Below are 21,544 nucleotides of genomic sequence, written 5' to 3' on the forward strand. Positions count from 1 at the left end.
CCCCCCAGTAGGAGGGGGGCTGGGGGACTGCCTTCACCACCCCAAGGCCCGCTCCCCTGCGTGGTACGCGCACACAGAGGAGGCACACTGCACGCACATGTCACCTGGGGTCGGGCCCTTTATTGGGGCGGGTTGCTAGAGGCCCCCGCCCGGCAGCTGCACGCGCACAGGCAGCAGGACCTGCAGCTGCTCGGCCGGGGGCCACCGAACCTTGGTGACGAAGAAGAGGCGGAAGTGCTGCAGGCGCGCCTCCTGGAACTGGTTGGGGCTGTACTCGGGCCCATCGGTCGGCCGCAGCAGCGACAGGTACCTCTCCTGCTCCAGCAGCCCGCGGCCCAGCAGCTCCTGCACCAGGCCTGGCTGCACTGCCTCCAGCTGCTGCTGCACGGCCGGGAACAGATCCACCTCGCGCAGGTCAAACACCAGGGGCTTCCCGAACCTGCGGGGACGGCGTAGGCTGTGGCAGTGAGGGCTGCGGCGAGAGTGGTGTGGCGTCCGGGCGCCTGCCCTCCGCCCACCTCACCTGAGTGCCCCCAGCAGCGCCAGCCGGATCCTCTCCGGCCTCAGGTGGTCAGGGTTCACGGCGTCCACGTAGTTGGTGTCCTGATAGCGCAGGAATGTGGCCGCCTGGCCCGAAGGGTCGATGACAAGAGGCCACCTGGGGGTGGCCTCCAGGTCACTGCCATCTGCTAGAACCCCCAGCCCACCCCTGGCCTGCCGGGACCACTGACCTGCCGTCTGCGCGGATGCGGTCACCCACGTCCTTCATCAGCACGTCGTGGAGCTCGCTGACCTGGCACTTTAGCCCGGGCACCTCCTCCTCCGCTGTGGGGGTGTAAATGTGGGGCCGATGGGAGGGGCGGCCCAGATACCCACCGGGGACCCTCCCGCCTCCAGCCCCAGCCCAGCCCCACCCACCCTCCTCGGTCTGCTCCCGCAGCTCCAGCCTGGCCAGGGCCAGCACCTCCTCTGCCTTCTGGGCCTCCTGCTGGAGCCTGTCCACTTGCTCCTCTGCATCCTTGATGGCCTGGAGGGGGGCCCCCACGCTCTGCTCAGGGCAAGGCTGGACACCAACACCTACCTGCCGTGCACAGCTGGGACCCCTAAGGAAGAGGGGGCGCCCTGCCCCAAGAGGTGGCTGCTGGAAGCTGACAGCCCAGGGGTGGGGCTCCCCAGGTCCAAGGGGGAGAAGCCAACCTGCAGCGTGAGCTCGGCCAGGCCTACGCCCCTCCGCTCGCACTTGTCGTGCTCCGCGATCCTCCGGTTGAGCTCGCAGTAGGCCTGCTGCAGCTGTGGGGAAGGGGGCGAGCCGGCCTCCAGACCAGGTTAGGGGTCCACAGGGCGCCTCCGCGCTCCCAGCTCTCCGCCCACCCGCCCTCCCCTCCGGGGGCAGGCGGCTCACCTGTTGGTGACATTGCTGCTGCTCCTTGGCCAGCTGCTGTACTTTGAGGTTCATGCTGCGGTGGAGGGGGGTGGTCAGAGCAGCCCCGGGCCAGCCCCCCGCCTCCCACCCGCCGCACCGTTGGGCCTCTGCCTCCTTGTGCCGTGCTGCCTCCTGGGCCCGGCGTTCCTGCTCCGCCTCCATGTTCCGGAGCATGGCGTCTGTGAGGCTCAGGTCCCACGACTGCAGCACGCTGACCACAGTGTCCAGCGAGGCCACCTAGCGACAGAAGCCACTGGTCAAGAGCTCGGGCCGCCTGTTCTTCACCTGGGGAGGTGCTACAGTCCCACTTCAGACAGGATACCCCGGGGCAGAAAGGCGGCCCTGACAGTGGGCCAGGGAGGTGCCCGGAGCCTTGACCATCGTGATCAGCACCCGTGAAGCCGGGCGCTGGAGGGTCCCCACGGCCTCCCTCCCGAAACCTCAGGCTCCGCATCCCCCCACCTGCCCTCCTCCTCCACACCCCACCCACCAGCCCCCACTGCAGGGTCCCTGGCTGCAGCCTTTGCTGTCCCCTCGCAGACCTCCATCTGTAGGACACAGCCCTTATCCGCACCCATCCCAGGCCCCTCCGCTCCTGCTCCGGAGTGAGGAACGGTGGTAGGAGGCGGGCTTCTCAGCATGGGGCACAGGGGCCTGGCAGCATTTCATTTCTGGACTCAGGAGGTTAATCCGGGTTTAATCGAGCCACACAACTTTGATTTGTACAATGTTCAGTATGTGGTTTGTATACAAAAAGAAAGTTCAAAGATGTGCAAAATCAGGGATGAGAGAAATGGACAGATGGAGCAGATGAGTAAGTTAATGAATTAAATGACAAAAGAATGAAGGATTCTTGGGTTAATTGAATGAATGGATGAAATAATGAATTGATACATAAAAATTAATAGATGAAGGGATTTAATGGATGAATAACTTAGATAAGAAGGTGGTTGAACAAATGGATAGATGAATCCAATCCAATCATTCAATACAACTTGTGAATGCCTTTCATGTGACAACCAAAAGCACAGTCCGTGCTTTTTCAAAATTTCCTCTCAAGTATGGAATATGCCTGCTGGCCCAGCGGCTAAGACTCGGTGCTCTCATTGCAGGATGAATCCCTGGTCAGAGAACTGGATCCCACACGCCACAACTAAACCCCGGTGCAGCCTAATAAAAATTTTTAAAGAGAATTAAAAAAAATTTTTCCCTCAAAATTTACTTCTCTCAAGTAAACAGCATAAGTGGGTGTGTGAATGGATGGATAGATAGCTGTGTGAATTGATAGTAGTTAAATACGTGAATAAATGAGGATGGCTTACCGTGGTAGGAAGGGTGAAACAGATACAGTAGCGAGTAGCCAGACCAGCAAGTTTATTAATAAATGACTCATAAGCTAATGAGAAAAGGTGTGAATTGATGAAAGAGTAAATCCACTTCAGGGAAAAAAGATTGGGTTGAGTGGATAAATTTATGAAAACAAGGACAGATGGACAGATGAGGGATGAAGGGATGGCAGACAGAGGCACAGCTAGTGGCTGAGGTCACTCAGTTCTACAGCATTACTGGCGGCTTCCCCCGTGGCTCAGTCGGTAAAGAATCCGCCTGCAGTGTGGGACACCCAGGTTCAATCCCTGGGTTCGGAAGATCCCCTGGAGAAGGAAATGGCAACCCACTCCAGCATTCTTGCCTGGAAAACCCCATGGACAGAGGAACCTGGCGGGCTACAGTCCACAGGGTCACAAGAGTCGAGCACAACTTAGCGACTAAACCACCACATCACTGACTTCTCTACTTGATTCACCGGTTGCTGAGGTAGGGATGCCGAAATCTGCTACTGTGATTGTGGATTTAGTTCTTGTACTTCTCTGTTTTTGCTTCATGTACAGCTGCAAAAAACATTCAGGATTCTTTTGTCCTCTTGATGAATCCTTTGTGCTTATGAAATGATTATTTTCTCCCCAGTAATATTTTCTGTTAAGTCTACTTTTTCTGATGTTAATATATTCATTTCAGCTTTCTTAGTGTTATCCCAGCACATTTGTCCTGTCCTTTTAATTTTCTATTTGTGTCTTTAAAGTTTGTTTCTTATGGCAGAATACTGTTGAATTTTCAAGAAACATGTACTCATTGGGCTGTACCGGGTCGTTAGCCTGGCACGGAGCCCTCTGTTGCGATGCAGCCATCTCCGGCTGTGGCTCACAGGCGCTGAAGCAGGGTCGGCAGCTGCGGTGCCCGACTGAGCTGCTCCTCTGCACGTGGGATCTCGGCTCCCTGACGAGGGATCTAACCTGCGTCCCCTGCATTGGAAGGTGGATTCTCGACCACTGGACCACCAGCAAGTCACTCTAGTTGGATGTTTTTTTAATCCAAAAGACAGTCTGCCTTTTAATTGGGGTCTTTTGACCTTCTACACTTAATGAAGCTATTGATATGGTTGAGTTTCAAATTACCCTTTGCTATTGTTTTCTCCTGGTTCTAGTATGATCTTCCTTTTCCTCTTTTTTTACACTATAACTCTATTGATATTTAGTAGCTGCTTTAGGGCTTCCAGCATACGTATACCTCTAACTTATGACAGACTGCCTTTAAATGATATTGTACCACTTTACATACAAAAACCTCCCACAGTATGTTTCATTTCCCCTTGCCAACCTTTATCTTTGTGTCACACAGTTGAAGCAAACAACTATACTTTGTGCAGTTTTCAGTATGTGTACCTCCATGTGTTATAAAACCACAGGACATGTGCCATTATTTTTTGTTTCAACTACCTTCTCAGTAAGTTTAAACAATAAGGCAATATCTCATATATTTACCTACATAGTTACCCTTTCTAGCGTTCCTCACTCTTTTGAGTGGATCCGTATTTCCATCTGGCATCCCTTCTATTGGTACGTCTTCCTTTAATGTTTCTTATAGTGTGAGTCCACTGGTGATTGAGTCTTCCAGCTTTTGCGTGTCTGCAAAGGTATGTCTTTACTTTGCCTTCAGTTACGAAAGATATTTGCACTGAGCGTAGCATTGAAGGTTGACAAGATTTGTTTCCTTCTTCAGTACCATTAAAGACGCTGCCCCACTCTCTCCTCACTTCCACTCTTTCCAACAAGAAGTCTGCCATAATCCTTATCTTTGTTTTCCTGTCTATGCCTTTTTTCCTCTGGCTGTTTATAAGATTTCTCTTTAGCACTAGCCTTGAGAAATGTTATCCCATTGTGCCTTAGCCTGATTTTTCTCCCTGTTTCTTGTTTATTGAGATTTGAGGAATACGGTTTATACCTTTCATCAAATTTGGAAACCCTAAGGTTATTATCTCTTCAAGTATATATGTTTATCTGTTTCTTCTCTCCTTTGAAGACTAATTACATACGCAGTAGGCCTCCTGAAACTGTCCCACAGCTCGTGCCTGCTCATCATTTGGAAGAATTGCTCTTCTGACTCTTTGTACTTGTAGCAGTTTCTCTCTTGTGAGCCTCAAATTCACCAACCTTTAGCTCTGTTCTAAGTTGACATTAATCTCACCTATAGCTTTTTGTTTCTCATTGCAGACACTGTCTTTTTTACCTCTAGAATTTAAGCTTTTTATGTCTTCCATTCTCTATTCAATTTTTTGAGCATCTGGAATACAGTTACAATAGCTGTTTACAAGTCTTTTACACTAACTGTGACCCACGTCAGTTCATTTGTCTTGACTGGTCAAGTTTTCTCGTGGTCATATTTTTCTGCTCCTTTGTATGCCCGGTAATCTTTCATTGGTGCCAGACAATGTGCATTTTGTCTTGTTAGGAGCTGTATATTTTGTATCTCCATACACGTTCTTGAATTTTGGCATACAGTTAAATTACCTGGGAAGTTTTATCCTTTGGGTCTTGCCTTGAGATTGGCGAGGCTGTACCAGAGCCGCGTTGATCCTCACTACTGAGGCAAGGTCCTTCCAAGTGCCCCACCCAGTGCTGCAAGGGCTGTGAGAGCTCCTGCCCAGGCTGGTGGCGACAGGCTAGGCACTCCCTCCTCCCGTCCTGACAGGTGTTCTGTCCCCAGCCTTGAGGCATTTCCTCACAAGCAGGAGACACCTCATATTCCCTGGATCCCCAAAGGCGCCCTACACACCTCTGGATCTCTATTAAAAATTGTACTGGAGCACAGCTGACTTACAGTGCTCTGCTAGTTTCAGGTATACAGCGAAAGCAATCAGTTACGGCCACACATACAGCCACTGGATTGCATGACTTACCGTTGAGTTTTGAGAGCTGTCTAAATATTGTAAATACGGGTCCTTGGTCAGACGTGTGGTCTGCAAGGATTTTTCTCCTTCTCTGTCTTGTCTTTTCATCCACTTAACAGGGGCTTCAGCAGAGCAAAAGTTTTACATTTTGATGAAGCTCAATTTCTTGGGGTATTTTTCTTTTATAGACTGACTGTGCTTTTTGTCTAAGAAATCTTTCCCAAAGATTTTCTCTTGTGCTCCTCTGTACGTTTTAGAGTTTACGCTTTGCATTTAAATCCATAATCCACTTTGAGTTAGTCTTTTTATAGGGTGCAAGGCTTAGGTCGAGGTTCATTCCTTTGCCTGTGGACATCCAATTGCTCCAGCACCACCTCTTAAAGAGACTGTCCCTGTTCCCCCCACAGCCAGAGGACTCCTGCTCCCCCCTGCCCAGCTGTGTGCTGCTCCTCTCAGTGCCCCCTGCACCCCTCCCCCAAACTCAGGCACCAGTGGGTTCCACGTCCTCCTCAACACCCCTCAGCCCCGGCCCACCAGGGCACCAGCATCTGAGGGGGGGGCCTCCCGGTGCGCTCCTCACTCCAGCCACCCTGAGGCTGTGGCCAGGCCCTTCCGTCCTCCTGGCCTCACTACTGTTCCTTCGTCTAGCATGGAAGCAGTAGTTTGAAGCCAAAGGCTCTGCTGGTCTTTTAAAACCTGTTCTGTTGCTTTTCAAAGAAGAGCAGAGCAGAGCAGAGGAAAGTACAAAGGGCAACCCTGGAGCAGGACGGGGGGCAGGGCTTGCGACTCGGGGGCGGGGCGAGGCTTGAGACTCAACTCAGACTCTCTTAAAGAAGGTGGTGGCACTGGCTGACCCGTTTGCACAGCTGTTCCCAGAGGTCCTGGGCCACCTATCCGACCAGGCCTCCAGGGCCCGGGAGAAATCCAGGCCCCCTCGGTCTCCAGCCGAGGGTCTGGGAAAAGGCCCATTGGTGCTGTTTCCAGATGCCAGGGAGGAGCTGCCAGGCCGAGGCACCTGGGGAAGGGGCTTAGGGATCAATTTTCTCAGAAACGGGGAAATTCTGAGGGTGAGGGTCCAGATGGGCAGGCCAAATGCTGCCCTCAACCCCTGGGCCCCTGCGCTGCCCCCAGGAGCCTTGCTGTTTCCCCACCTTCCTTGGAAACAGTACTTCTAAGGCGGACTGAGGGTCCAGGGAGAAGAGAAGAACCCTGGCCAGAGGAGGCCCACGGAAGCCGGGAGCTGTGGTCTTGATGGCGCGTTCCCGGGAAGGCTCACAGCGAGGACTTCCGTAGGGAGAGGGCCTGCTGGGTCCAGGAAGGTCAGGACCCAGCCTGGAGAGCCACCAGGCTCCTGACAGCTTTGGGAGAGGGGGAGCGAGCGTCCCGCGGGAGTTCTGCCCTCCTTCGCGCACCTGCTCGGGGGTGCTCCCGTCGTCCGCATATACCCGGGGGTCAGCTCCGAGCTTCAGAAGCACCTCCACGGCTTCCAGGTGGCCCCCAAAGGCCGCTCGGTAGAGCGGGGTCCGGCCGAAGGCGCCCTGTGGGACACGCTGGCTGAGCAGGGCCCGCCATGGCGAGGCGCGACCGCCAGCCCTCGCGGGCCCCGGTGCCCACCTTGCTGTTGGGACTGGCGCCCTGCTCGGCCAGCAGCTGAATGGCCAAGGACTGCCCGCCCGCCGCCGCCTCGGACAGTGGCGTGTTCCCGCTGCTGTCCTCAAAATCCACCAGGGCCAAGCGCCGCTGCAGCCGCCGCGCCATTCCCGCCGCGTCGCAACCCACGCCCTCACGGGTCAGCAGCTCGTCCACCTGCGCCAGGCGGGGGTCAGCGGCGCCCCAAGCTCAGGACCCTCCGCCCCTCCGCCCCGCCGCCCACCTCCCGCAGGACCGCCTGGATCTCGCCCAGGTTCCCGTCGAAGGCCGCCTCCAGCAGGCGCGCCCCGCGCAGCCGCTCCTCCTGCCGCCGCCGCTCGGCCGCAGCCGCTTCCTCCTGCCGCCGCCGGGCCGCCTCCTGCTCGCGCCGAACCTGGGCCACGAAGGCCTGCGGGAGATCCAGTCGGGTTACAGCTCAGCCCTGCATCCCACGCCGCACTAGCCCTACAGTGTCCGCCCCCGGCCCTGTGTCCCCGCCTCCGGCCCTACGTCCCCGCCCCCAGACCTACAGTTCCCGCCCCCGGCCCTGTGTCCGCGCCCCAAGCCCCACCTGATCTCACCTCCCTCTGCAGCTTCTCCATCAGCTCCTGGTAGTCCTGATGCTCCTGCTGACGGCGGGCCAGCTCCTTTCTCGCCAGGAGTTTCCGGAAGGCACACTGGATGATGGTGGCTGCTCGGTCCTCCGCGGTTGGCCCTGCTAGTGGGGAGAGGGCTTATGGATCCCAGGATTTCTCTCCACGCTGCCATCTTCGCGGCTGCGGGGCCAACACCAGGTGTGCCAGAGCTCCAGGTTAACAAGGCGAGTGGAGTAGGCGAAATCCCTCCCGACCAGACCAAAGGATCAAAAATGTTCTAAAATACACAAACACGACCAAACCAGAGTAACCCAGCGGCAGAGAGCAAATGAGGCTGAGCCAGATCTCTGGCACCAAGCCTGCCCTTCCCCATCCCAGACAGCTGCGACCCTGCAAACACCCGCTGAGCCCGCAGCTTGGGGAGATATGTGGAGATGGTGGTGGGAAACCCAAGCAAGACCGAGAAGCCACTGTTGATCCTCAAAGACGCCCTCCCTCTGAAAGCCAGAAGGACCCCCTCCAAATTCAGGCAGCCGTACCCTGAGCCAGGGCCGACAGGGCTGAAGTGGGTGATCTCAAACACAAGTGCACTGGAGCTCAGAAGAGGGAGCCCCTGGGAGCTGTGATCCGTTGTCCCTGCACTCAGCCTGGAGCCCGGCAGCACACTCGGCCACAGTGGAGGGTCCCAGCGCTAGAACTAGAAGAGGCATTCACACCCACCTGCCACTCTCTGACCCTGTGATGTGTGACCGCCTAACCTCTCTGCGCCTCAGGATCCCTTTCTCTAAATGGGGTGATGACAGTCACACTGCACAGGGCTTTGCAACAGTCCAGTAATAGAACTGGTGAGTCCTGAGAGTAACTGCTCAACCTGCGCTCTTGGTTGAGCAAGAACTAAGAGTCAGAGCAGAGGAGCAACAGACCCAGCTGCCAAGCTCAGCGTGAAGGAAAGGGCAGGGAGAAGGTGCACACGTGCCCCCAGACGATGCGGCATTCAGGAGACTGGGGGAAAACAAGCAGAAGAGCCAGCTCTCCACAGGCACCGCAAGCTGGGGAGGAGCTTAATAAAAACAGAAATTCAAGGGATCAAAGACAAGAGGAAAAAAACAGAACGAGGAGGCAGATAATAGAGTCATCACAGAAAAGATGGAAGACAATTCTCAGTTCTTTTTTTTTTTTTAATTCTCAGTTCTGCAGGCCAACAACTACAGCAAGAGCAGCAGGAAACGAAGCCCGTGTGGTGCAGAGTGTGGCATGCAGGTGAGGGCACAGAGTGAGGACGATGAATTAGTGTCTCTGGAATGTGGAGTCTAGTGATGGGGAAAGTATTTAGAGACAAAACACACAAAAATTTCTGAAATGAATCTTAAGACAAAAAGGACAAAGAATACACCAGGGAGCAGAACAGCTGGCATCGGATATGTCCTATTTAAGTTGCTGGCCCTTCAGGAAAACGTTATTCGAGCACCCAAGTAGGAAATAAATCCAACTATGCTCTCCTGGGACATTTTATAGCGACATCAAATGTAGAAGTCAGCAAATGAGCACAGCCAAATAAATAAATATTTTTAAAATAAAATTTAAAAACTAAAAAAAAAAAAATTATTATTCCTGACTGCACTCTGACAGGTACCAGAAGGTGCTAGGAAACAGACCCTAGCGACACAAGCATGCAGTATACTTGGTCATGTTTCTGTCCTTGACCTGGCACCCAGCTCCCTAGCCATGGGAGAGACATGAGATGCCAGTAACCCGGCTGAGAAGCGCAGGAATCACAGTGAATCAAATTCGCACCTGCGGCTGAAAGGGAAGCCTGCGTCCCTTCAGGACACGGCCCAAGACCCACCTCGGTGTGCACAGATCTGCCTCCCAGCCTCCCAGAGGCCCCGGTCCACTGACTAGGGTGACCAGGCCCTGGAGGAAGGACAGCAGGCAGACACTGGGGACTAAGCTCTGGTTCTGAACCAGTTTCCAGGTCCCCCAAACACTGCCGTGTCCACTGGTCAAAGTGGGGCTTATCATGCCCAGGAGACACTGGCTGAGCTGTGCCTGCATTCCTGACTCACAGAGACCACAAGCTGAGACACGGCCGCTTCCAAGGCCGAAGGACCTGCCGGCAGGCAGAGCGGACGGCCGCCCGCACTGCGCGGAGGGAGCACACAGGCGTGCGGGGGCGGCGTGTGTGGAGGCCACAGCCCAGGGCCTGGACACCCAGTGGTGCGGGCCCCGCCGCCGCTCCGTTTATCTCGCCAGCAGGGGGCGCGGGAGGCGGCGGCAGCGCAGCGCCGCCCGCCTGCCTGCTCGACATCCCTCTGCTCCGGCGCTGCCGGGCAGCGGCCACACCTGCCGGCTCCCGCAGCCGGCCACGCGCGCCAGGACGCCTCCTTCCGCCTTGCCCGCGGAGAGCGGTCTTTCTGAATCACGATGACCTCGCCTGAAGACCCCTTTGCTGCACCCAGGCCAGTAAGGAGCGTCAGGGGCTGAGCAGATGAAGCAGGGACGTGCAGGTGGGCTCCGGGAAGAGGCCCACGGCGGCCCAACAGTGCTTGTTTAAGCCTCCCCCTGTGAGGCCCCCTGGGAGGGTTCAGAGGACAGCCCTGCATCAAACAGTGAGAAACACCCGTGACCTCACCATCGGCAGGCTGGGCTGGGAGGCCAGTGGGCTGTCCTCAGGTCAGTGGGAGATGGGAGCCCAGAACCAAAGAGGCTGAGCAGCAGCAGTGAGATGTGGGGCCAGGATGCTATCGACATAGGCAGCAGTCAGGGGGACAGTCAGGACGCAGAGACCCCAGGGCGAGAGGCAGGGCAGGCTCCATCCACCCGAAATCTGACATCAGCCACCAGTCTTTGACCCAGTTTCCAGACAAAAGTCAAGGTCAAAGACTCACAGCTGCTGTGAGAGAATGCCAGATACCCTTGGAGGCCCTGCAAAGCCTCTCCAAGTGCTCTCCCCAGGCTGGCATTCCCTTGCCCGCCCCGGAGGAGTTGGTGGCCTCTGTCAGGGTCAACGATGCCCTGGAGAAACGAGAATAGAGACTTTTGGAGGCCCACAGACGTGATATCTGAACTGACACTGCTGCCTGGAGGGGCGGCGGGTGCATTGTCACATCATCACGGTCCTGTCTTCAGAGCGAAGGCTGAGGGACAGGCGGCGCTGTGGCCCCAGTCCATTCCCAGGTCCCTCTGGGACAGGGACACTTGGCTGCTGGCAGAATGCTCACACTGGCTTCTTGACCAGCAGGGCTGTTACCGTAGCAAGAGCCAGAGGGGAGCTTGAGAAACTCCCCGTTCCCACCAGGACCGTGAACAAAATAGAACAATTTCCTGGAGGAAATGAAGAGACTAATACCAGCACCAAAGACATGAGAGACCCCTATAAATACAGTCAGCTGACCTTTGACAAAGGGGCAAAGGCAATGGGTGAAGCCAAGGTGGTCTCTTTAATAGATGCTGCTGGAACACCTGGACGTCCATGTGCAAGAAAGTGAATCTGGACACAGATCTTACACCCTTCATGGAAATCAACTCAAGATGGATCACAGACCTGAATATGAAACAAAACTGGAGCATTCCCTGGTGGCCTAGTGGTTAGGATTCTGGGCTTTCACTGACGCAACCCGGGTTCAATCCTGGGCTGGGTTACTGAGATCCTATATGTCTTACAATCAAACCAAACAAACAAAAAACCCCCACAAAACTGATTTCTAGAAGGTAACAGAGGAGAAAACCCAGATGACCTTGCAATGACTTTTTAGGTACAACACCAGAAGCACAATTAATGAAACAACTGATAAGCTGGACTTCACTAAAATGAAAATTTTCTTCTCTACTAAACACAGTCTGGGAGAAATGTTTGCAGAAGACATATCTGATAAAGGACTGTAATCTGAGATATACAAAGAACTCTTAAGACCTAACAGTAAGAAAACAACCTGATTTTAAAATGGGCCAAAGAGCTGAACAGACACCTCAGCAAAGAACCTATACTGTTGGCCCAGAAAGCATGTGACAGATGCTCCACATCACCTGTCAGCAGGAAATGCAAAGTGAAACAAGAGTGAGATACCTCTGCAGGCCTGGTAGAGGAGCCAGAAGGCGGACACTCTGACACCAGGTGCTGGCGAGGGTGCGGAGCAAGGGAACCCGCGGTCAGTGCCGGTGGGCACGCAGGACGCTGCAGCTGCTTTGGAAGACAGTTAGGCAGTTTCTTATAAAACTGCTGCTGCTGCTAAGTCACTCCAGTCATGTCCGACTCTGTGCGACCCCACAGACGACAGCCCACCAGGCTCCCCCGTCCCTGGGATTCTCCAGGCAAGAACACTGGAGTGGGTTGCCATTTCCTTCTCCAAGGTATGAAAGTGAGAGTGAAAGTGAAGTCGCTCAGACGTGTCCGACTCTTCGCAAACCCCATGGACTGCAGCCCACCAGGCTCCTCCATCCATGGGATTTTCCAGGCAAGAGTACTGGAGTGGGGTGCCATTAAAAGTGAACATACTCTAATAATTTAATAACTGTGCTCCCTCGTATTTACCGAAAGGAATTGAAATCTTATGCTCACATCAAATCCTGCACGTGGATGTTTACAGATTTATTATAATTGCTAAAACGTAGACGCAACCATGATGTCCTTCAGTAGGTGAGTGGGTAACTAAACTGTGGTTCATCCAGACAATGGAGCCCTAAAAGGAAGTGAGCTCTCAAGACACAGAAAAACACGAGGTGCCTCCCTGCGGACTGAGCGACTCAGCGCGGTGGGTGGAGAGCTGCAGCCCCCTCTACCCGCAGGAACGCCCTCGTGCGGCACAGAGGAGTGCGGCCGGATGTGCTCCTTTCTGTCCTGAAGAACCGCTGTGCGCCTGACGCCACAAGTCCTGGAGTGAGGACCCCGGTTCCTTCACTCAGTAATATGCACTTATGGAGGAACCTTAAATGCATATTCATACTGTTCATGGGGTTTTTAAGGCAAGAATACTGAAGTGGTTTGCCATTCCCTTCTCCAGTGGACCAGGTTTTGTTAGAACTCTCCGCCATGACCCGTCCGTGTTGGTTAGACAAGGCTGTGGTCCATGTGATCAGATGGATAAGAGGCTTATGGAAGCTTCCTGATGGGAGAGACTGACTGAAGGGGAATCTGGGTCTTGTTCTGATGGGCGGGGCCATGCTCAGTAAATCTTTAATCCAATTTCCTGTTAATGGGCGAGGCTGTGTTCCCTCCCTGTTATTTGACCTGAGACCAAACTATGGTGGAGGTAATGAAGATAATGGCATAAGAAAAAGTTGGCTCAAAACTCAACATTCAGAAAACCAAGATCATGGCATCTGGTCTCATCACCTCCTGGCAAATAGATGGGGAAACAATGGAAACAGTGACAGTTTATTTTGGGGGGCTCCAAAATCACTGCAGATGGTGACTGCAGGCATGAAATTAAAAGACACTTGCTCCTTGGAAGGAAAGTTATGACCAACCTAGATAGCATATTAAAAAGCAGAGACATTACTTTGCCAACAAAGGTCCGTCTAGTCAAAGCTATGGGTTTTCCAGTAGTCATGTATGGATGTGAGAGTTGGACTAATAAAGAGAGCTGAGCACCAAAGAATTGATGCATTTGAACTCTAGTTTTGAAGAAGACTCTTGAGAGTCCCTTGGACTGCAAGGCAATCCAACCAGTCCATCCTAAAGGAAATCAATCCTGAGTATTCACTGGAAGAACTGATGCTGAAGCTGAAACTCCAATACTTTGGCCACCTCATGTGAAGAACTGACTCATGTGAAAAGACCCTGATGCTGGGAAAGATTGAAGGTGGGAGGAGAAGGGGACGACAGAGGATGAGATGGTTGGATGGCATCACCGACTCAATGGACATGAGTTTGGGTAAACTCCAGGAGTTGGTGATGGACAGGGAGGCCTGGCGTGCTGCAGTCCATGGGGTCGCAAAGAGTCGGACACCCCTGAGCAACTGAACTGAACTGAACTTAAATGCATATTACTCAGTGAAAAAAACAATCCGAGAAGGCTATAATACTGTATGATTCCAAGTATCTGACGTCCTGGAAAAGGGAAAACTATGGAGACAATAACAAGACTGGTGGTGGTGAGGGATAGAAGTGGGTATGAGGAACAGACAGAACAGGGGGGAATTCTAGGGCAGTGAAAATCCTCCGTGTGATGGCACAATGATGTGTACGTGTCATTAACATTTGTCCAAACCCACAGGATATACAACACCGAAAGCAGACCCTGATGTGAACCGTGGTGTGTCCGTGAGGCTCGTCAGCTGTCAGCAGTGTGAGTGGGGGTGCTGATAACGGGAGAGGCCGTGCATGTGTGGCGGGCTGGGCGTCTATGGGAATCTCCTGCATTCCCCTCAATGCTGCTCTCAAAGAATAAAGCCTAAATTAAAAACCCAAAGACCTGAGGAAATCAGGTGTGGCGGTGCCCATCACATCTCCGCTAAATTCACCTGTCTGGCCTCTGCAAGAAACAATGGAGGGAGAAGATGGATGAAGGCAATGCGTACAGACGGTGGGCCAAGCAGGGCCACCCTGGGCTTTGGGCACCTGGCGTGTGGCGGCGTCTGGCCCGTGGTGCTCTCCCATCCACGCCAAGCAGCAGGCCCTCTCTGCCCTGTCTCAGGACCATGTTATTCTCGGCAGGCAAGATGGCAGCCCCTGCCGACGCCCCTGTCTTGTTCCCGGGAGTCTGTGAACATGCTGTGTTACATGGCAAAGGCCGTAAAGACTGAAGGCAGAACTAGGGCCGCTGTCAGCTGACCTGAAGACAGGAAGCCAGCCGGGGTCATCGGAGTAGGCGCAAGAGAAGACGCAGAGGAGCTGGGACTTGGGAAGAGGCTGCTGATTGTGGACAGGGAGGGAGCAGCCCTGAGCCAAGGAATGCGGGCGCCTGCAGGAGCTCAAGAGGACAAAGGACAGATCCTCCTCTAGAGCCTGCAGGAAGCAGCTTGATTTTAGTCCAGTGAGGCCCAGGTCAGCCTTCTCACCCACAGAACTGCAAGACAGTAAATCTGTGCTGTTGAGACACTAAAAGTACATTAACTGTTGTTACAGTAGCTACAGGGAACTAGCACAGAAACCCACGTCATCCCGACAACTCACGGATCCAGGCAGATCCAGAGGATGGGAGACTAACCCACACTAATGAGAAGTTTAGAGCTTGCAGATCTGGGACGTGCCAGGATACCTTAAAGGTAAGAGCTAAGCTGTCATGCCTCGGACCTCCTTCCGTCAAGAGGCCCAGAGCTTGGCAGGCCTCTCAGGACTTCAGTGCAGCTGGTGCTGTCTCTGGGAATAGCATCCCACCCGTGTCCTGGGAGGTCCAGGAGGCTAACAGTCAAGCCCAGGGGTTCTGGTGGAGGCGTGTGCTGCCAGGCTGGCTGGCCGGCAGGTCTGACAAGCTGAAGGTGTATACTCGTGGGGAGGAGGAGGCCGGGGGGACCCAGTGGGAGAGCCGCAGCACAGACTTCAGGCTCCAGAGCAAGGCTGTGCCTCCCCTGAGAACATGGTTCTGGATCTGGATAACAGCTCTGGGATGGGGAGGGCCCTGGTGGAGCCTGGAGTCCAGCCAGGGCTCTAGAGGACAAGCAGCCTGAGTCCCCACCCTGAGCCGGGGTCCTAGCTCTGGGACTTGTGGCGCTGGGCACACACAGTAGTCCTTCACAACAGAAAGGAACACATCCCGATGCACTCCTCTCTGCCGCGCAACATCGCTCCTGGAGGTGGACAGGGGACTCCGGCTCGATCCACAGAGCTCAGTCCACACAGAGGCGCCCCTCAGACTGCCCGCTGCCGCCTCACAGCTCCTCTCGGGAGGTCCCAGCGGAGGAGAGAATCTCCCAGGGGTACCCGGTTCATGGCGGGGAGAGTGGCCTGCGGTGTGCAGGTAGACGACTCCAGGACAACGGGTAGGGCTTAGCCAGCATCGGGAGCCTGAAGTGAACAAGTCTGGAATGACGGTGGGCAGGCCTGAGAAAGGTGTGCGGGCCGACTGGCAGCACAAGCCCCTCTCGTCAAGGCTGATCTAGGCCGGCTACTGACCTGCCAAGTAACTGTTTTGACATCAACTCATGCACTCAAGCTGACAATTTGGACAGATTGTCAGAAATGTGGGTGGTGAGAGGAGGACAGATCCTCTCTGGGGCAGGGGGGGCTTCTTGGAACAGACCAGAGTGTGAATACGCTGGAAGGGTACCCACTGCAGGGAGCCGAGGCTCCCAGACACATGAGCATGGCCGCAGGAGAAGGTAGGGGTTGGGGGTGCGTGCGCTTCTGGCCGCCCAGCCCCGAGCGAAGCAGTCCTGCGTGACACCTCCACCGTGAGGGGACCCCGATTGTACAGGCTGAAGTCTAGGCTCTGCAGTTGCGTCTGTCCTCTGGGTCGAGGCCGCGCCTGCAGACCAGTAACACGTCCGTGGTCCTGGCACCCACCCTGCCTAAGTGGGGGACCCGCCTCCTGCAGAAAGAGGCGAAGCAACGGCAGGTCTTGTGTTACTCCAGGTCCACAGACAAGGGTGGACGGACCTGTTGAAGGCTCGAGACCCTGACCTTGTGAGGCTGGTTTCCGTTCTGGAAAATTCAGTAGGAGCCCACTTCCCACTACAGAAACCCACAAGGAGGGGGCAGACACCGGTCCCTCCAGGGCCTGACAACGGGAGCAGGACCTAAGGGCAGACTGGGCTTCTCACCAGGCGCCTGGATCTTGAGAAAGTGACATCAGGACACAAGCCCTGGCGACAGCCCTTGGCGGAGCAGCAGGGAGAACACAGGGGCGGCGCCACCCGGGCAGGGCTCCCGGGGCCCAGCCTGCCTGTCCTCCACTGCCTCTCATTTCTGCTGCTCTCCAGGCCCCATCTGCTGCTACTGGACATTCTCCCAATACATAGGTTGGGCATTAAAACTTCTATAAAACCGACAGTCAGGATTCTGCAAGCCTTCTGGGGTCCGGCCCTGTCCTCAGGACAAGGTCAGGCTCCTCACCCTGGCCCTTTCGGGGTCCGGGGGGAAACCAAGGTGACTGGCAGTGCTGGAAGTCTATCTGGGGGTGAGGCCAGAGCCACCTGGGGAGGACCACACTTGCAGGAGAGACTGGCTGCTGGTGGCCGCAACACGGAGGGGAATGGAGGGGCCAGTTCAGAGCCAGAGTCAGCTGGCGGGGCGAGAGGGGGATGTGGGGGCACGGAGCTGGCAGCGGGCAGCAGCGTGAACATAGGCTCACCAGGGAGCAGAGCCAGGGCAGACACGCGAGGGCCTTGACGGTGTGAAACCTGGAAGTGCCGCAGAGATTGAGGACACCCGGGGGGTAGGTGCGCCTGAATGCGGGTCTGGGCCGCAGGAGGGAACTTTTCCTAGAGATTCTGCTCTGGAGGCCGCTGCCAAGACACCATGACTCAGGCCTGGGACTGAGAGCGCACACCCCGACCCCAGGGACGCTCTGCAGGGCGGAGGGGGTCCCGCTGGAGTTGCAGGCGTACGGGAGAGGGGCCCCGCGAGGCCGCTCCGCAGGCGCGCTCCAGCACACGCGTTCGCGGGGCGTGTACACACGGAGACGGCCCAGTGTCCAGCCCCCGGCCCGAGAGCGCACTGGGGAGCGTGGGTTCTCACCTGCAGGGGCCTCCGGGCGCTCCAGGGTCGCGCGCCCCATGGCCTGTGGGCCGGTCTCCCTCTGCGGCTGGCGGCTCTCTCCGGGTTTCCCTAGGGGAGGGGGCGGTCAGTGAGGTAGGAGTGGGCGCGAGCTCGGCCCGGAAGAGCTGCCGCCCGCAGCCTCCTCGCGAGGCGACCAGGGCCGGGCCACGGCCGCAAGGGGGCGCCGGCGAGCAGGCCCGCCCGTACGTGGGCCGAGCTCCAGGCCCGGAGCCCAGGTGTGGCGAAGCCGCCGCAGGACTCGCCGCCCGCCCTACCCCGCCCCTAACACTGCACCCGCCCGGTGCCACTTCCCGTGCCCCGACGCTACTCCCGCTCTGTGCCTCCGTCTACCTACCGCGAGGCCTCTGGGGCAAGGGCTGAGCGAGAGGGGTGCAGCCGGCGGGGCTGGGCCGGGCCAACCAGTTCAGCCAGTGTGACGGAGCCGGCTGGGATGGGGCCCTGGGCGTGGGTGTGAGTCAGCGGCCCCCGGGCTGGGGAAATGACGGGGAGGAGCCGTGCGTGGGTCCCCCTCCCACCAGGAAGCGGGGGGGACGCCGCCAGGCAGGCTGGCCCTGCGCGCCGCCCCCACAGCCGTCCCCAGGGATCCAAAGGCTGGCCCCTATGGGCAGAACCGCCGAACCCCCAATCAGGACGTCTTCAAGAGCCCTGGCTCAGCTCAGGACAGGCCGGCCTCTTCCTTACTGCCCCATGTCAGTCCACTAAATGCCATCTGGGCCTTCCAACGTTCAGCCTCTTCCCCCAAGTCCCCGGCATCCGCCCCGCATCCCCCCCCCAGCCCCTGGCCCCCAGCGGAAGTCTCCCCCAGAGGGGGCAGTGGGTCCATCAACTGCACAGAACCCACCCCACCCCACCCCACCCCCGCAGCTCCCCCCACCCACCAGGTGGTTTTCTCCAACCATACTGGCTCTGGGCTGGGGCCAGGGGCTCCTGTGGCAGTTGGGTTAGAGCAATCTGCAACCAGTGAGCACCCTGCCTGGATGGTTGGTGCGGCCCGGGACGCAGCTCCGAGCCCTGTGGGCTGCAGCTGGAGTTTCCCGGGAGCAGGGGAGGACGGGGTGGGACGGGGTGGGGGGGCACCGGTGCCCGCCCAGGGCAGGACCAGACGCGTCCCGACACACAGCCCACAGTCTGGCTGCCGAGTCGCCTCCTCCAGTTTCTCTCAGTCTCCCTCCCAGTCTGGCCGAAGAGGCCTGTGCCCCAGCAGCCCTGCGCCGTGTCAGCGCGTTAGTCAGCCTCGCGCCGGGTGAGCCACCGCGCCGCCAAGTCCCTATAAACTCCCTGGCGCGGCCCAGCCCGCGGAGTGGGTCTGTGAGGCCCACAGACAGAGCCCGGGCCAGTGCCTCAGCCGGGGTGCCAGCCCAGGGAAGGGCAGACACGAGGGGCCGCAGGAGCGGAGGGCCCACCGTGGCCTCTCAGGGGAGCCCCCTGGGCCCGCCTGACTGAGGCCGGCCAGCCGATAAGCCGGGGCCCCCGAGGAGCAGACACCTGGTAAAACAGGCACCAGATCGGGGGCATGTCTGGCAAACGAAGTAGAGCTCGCAAACCCCGGCCCAGGAGGGCGGGCAGGGCACAGAAGGCCACTGGGCAGCAGGGCCCTGAGGCCAGGCCCCCGCCCCCCGCCCCAGGGTGCCTGGGGGACGAGGCGGGGGTGGCCCCCACAGGGCACGTGACCAGCAGCAAGCTGGCTCCCCAGGGGCACCCCAAGGTGGCCAGACCAGAGCGGCCACAGGAAGCCGAGAGGCCGGAGCAGGCCGCTGCCGTGGGGTCCGAGCTGGTGCTTGTGCCCGCTGCGGACATGGAGGGCTACGGGGTGGGAGGCCTGGTGCCAGGCCTGGGCCCGGAACTGCTGAGGCTCCACGAGGTCGAGCTGTGCCTGGCCCAGGAGCAGCTGCTGCTGGAGGACCGGCGTCAGCAGGCCCAGCTGCACATGCGGCTGTGGCAGGAGGAGCAGCTCTGGCTGCAGCAGCTCCAGGAGCAGCAGGCCTGGGTGCGCGTGGAGGGGCTGGAGCTAGCCCTGGCCTTGGAGCAGCTCCGCAGCGAGGGCCTTGAGGCGCTGCAGACCCAAGACCCGGTAAGGCCTGGAGGGGACTGGGGTGGAGGAGGCTGACCATCTCAGGGGTGTGGCGACCATGGCAACAACCCGCGGCAAATCTGTGGCCCAAAGTGAGGCTGGTGCCCACTGCACGGGGCACTGCAAGGACCACTCGACAGGAAGCCCTCCCGGGCTGGCCCGATGCTAGAAGGCAGAGAGAGCCCGGGAGGGGGCTGTTCAGGGAAACTGAGGCAGAGGTGTCTCTGCAGAGCACCCAGGCATCCTGGCCAGGTGGGCCGGGGCAGGAACTGTCCAGCACAGCGTTTGGGACATGTGGGGTGAGGGCCGGGTCCCGAGCCCAGTTGGACAGTCAGCAGGCAGGACCAGCATCCCCTCCCCCGCCCGACACAGCTTCCTGGCCACCTGCCCGGCCTCCTGTTTATTGCAGAGCCTGTTCCCAGGGCTTGAGATGAGATGGCGGAAGCCACCTGAGCCATCATCCTCATTCCAGGAGCGCTGCCGCCTCAGACGCAGCTGGGGCTATTTTGGGGAGCTAGGATCCAACCCAGCTTGGCGTGGAAGAGTGGGCACCACCATCCCGCCAGGTCTGGGGATCTGGGAGGCCTCTGGGATCCAGGCCCGCTCAAGCAGGGGGGCTGAAGCTGGGGAACAGGGTGTGGGGCTCCCCTACTGAGCATAGACCCCAGTACAGGTGTGTGTACAGGGAGGACCCCTAGCCACAGCCTAGAAGGTGTTGGCAGCCTAGCAAAGAACTCAGATGAGTGCTGTGACAGAAAAAATGGGACTCAGAGAAGAGCGACCGTGGGTCAGGGTGGACATGGGAGGAGATGCACTTCCTAGCCCATGGCGGGACTGAGCCAAGGGCAAGCTGTCACCTTTCAGCTTGGAAGTGGCTAAAGAGAGCATGGCCTGAGGGAGCAGCAGACAAGGAACAGCACAGCATGGCCTAGGTGGTGCAGAGAGCCAGAGGGGACTGCGCACTGTCTCAGAGTCCCCAGCGTGGGTTCAAGCCCTGATGTTTCAGAACCTATATTCAGTCCCCACAGGCCTGCTGCCTGTCTCCACATGTCCTAAAGTTATGCTCTGAACACTGTCCTCGGGACCCCAACCCCAGGGGTACAGTCCCAGGGTCAGAATCTTGAAGGGACATCTGAGCTCTGACTCCTCTGTCTCAGGGAAGGGTCTTCCTGGGCTGCTGCACAGCAGGTGTCACAAGTCAGAGTCTGAGCCAGGCTGGAGGTCAGAGGGGTCACACTCACCGGCAGGGGCCCGTGGCTTGGCTCTGGGGAAGGACTTCCCTGGCGCAGCTCTGGGTCCCCCCTTCTTACTGCTCATTCTCCTGGGTGAGGGGAAGGTCGGAGGGTGTGCTCAGAGTGGCAGAGGCAGTGGGGACAGCATCACATGGACCTGCAGGAACAGACAGCAGGTGCCGAACTGGGGAACACAGGGTCACCCCCAAACGCAGCTTCCTGCCGGCTTCCTTGCCCGCCCGCCTGCCCCTGGTTCTTGGCGTGTGCATGCCCAGTAGCTTGGGTGGGAACACTTGGCAAGAACATCTGGCCACAGCTTGTCCCCCTTGCCCTCACGTCCCTGCCCCCTCAGCCTGGCTCACCCATCCTTACCCCAGGATTGATGTCTGGTACCCATCTCCTGGCTGCAGACCACTAGGCTGAGCCAGCTTCGTTTTAAACAGCAGCCTGAGCCGACCTGGCCTTGCAGAAGCCTCTGTGCCCCTGCTGCCCCCAGCCCTCCCCCCACACCCCACCCCCTCTCGTCTTGGCCTTGGCAGGAGGTGTTGTCGGGGCCGGGAGCAACACCCCTCTCCCTGGCCCACTCGGCTGACCCCCAGATACATTTCCCCAGGGGGGCCTCCCCTGCCCCAGGCTGTGTTGCTGCCCCCCTCCCCCGAAGCACTGCTGCCTAGGTGCTGCCTGAGCGCACACCTGTGTTCCCACCGTGG

At 57.5% G+C, this 21,544-nt stretch overlaps 1 protein-coding gene across 10 annotated transcripts in view; it reads right to left on the minus strand.

Annotated features, from left to right (window-relative positions):
* Window positions 1–100: 100 nt before the first annotated feature.
* IQANK1 (IQ motif and ankyrin repeat containing 1) overlaps window positions 101–21,544 on the minus strand; it is a 23,341-nt gene continuing 1,897 nt past the window's right edge. For 2 of the 10 annotated variants that reach the window (XM_070802285.1, XM_070802284.1), the window contains exons 2-14: window positions 20,844–20,991; window positions 17,490–17,579; window positions 7,859–7,995; window positions 7,522–7,686; window positions 7,263–7,454; window positions 7,061–7,186; window positions 1,535–1,660; window positions 1,403–1,457; window positions 1,198–1,290; window positions 919–1,122; window positions 732–825; window positions 524–658; window positions 101–439 (exon numbers count right to left, since the gene is read on the minus strand). In XM_070802285.1, coding sequence (XP_070658386.1) covers window positions 136–439; window positions 524–658; window positions 732–825; window positions 919–1,122; window positions 1,198–1,290; window positions 1,403–1,457; window positions 1,535–1,660; window positions 7,061–7,186; window positions 7,263–7,454; window positions 7,522–7,686; window positions 7,859–7,995; window positions 17,490–17,579; window positions 20,844–20,919 — 1,797 coding nt within the window. In that variant the 5' untranslated portion in view covers window positions 20,920–20,991 and the 3' untranslated portion in view covers window positions 101–135. Of the gene's footprint in view, window positions 440–523; window positions 659–731; window positions 826–918; window positions 1,123–1,197; window positions 1,291–1,402; window positions 1,661–7,060; window positions 7,187–7,262; window positions 7,455–7,521; window positions 7,687–7,858; window positions 7,996–17,489; window positions 17,580–17,865; window positions 18,052–20,843; window positions 20,992–21,544 lie in introns of those variants that run through there. The other 8 variants (XM_070802286.1, XM_070802291.1, XM_070802288.1 and 5 more) reach the window with 8 other exon arrangements.

Source organism: Bos indicus, chromosome 14, assembly GCF_029378745.1.
Source record: "Bos indicus isolate NIAB-ARS_2022 breed Sahiwal x Tharparkar chromosome 14, NIAB-ARS_B.indTharparkar_mat_pri_1.0, whole genome shotgun sequence".
NCBI lineage: Eukaryota > Metazoa > Chordata > Mammalia > Artiodactyla > Bovidae > Bos > Bos indicus.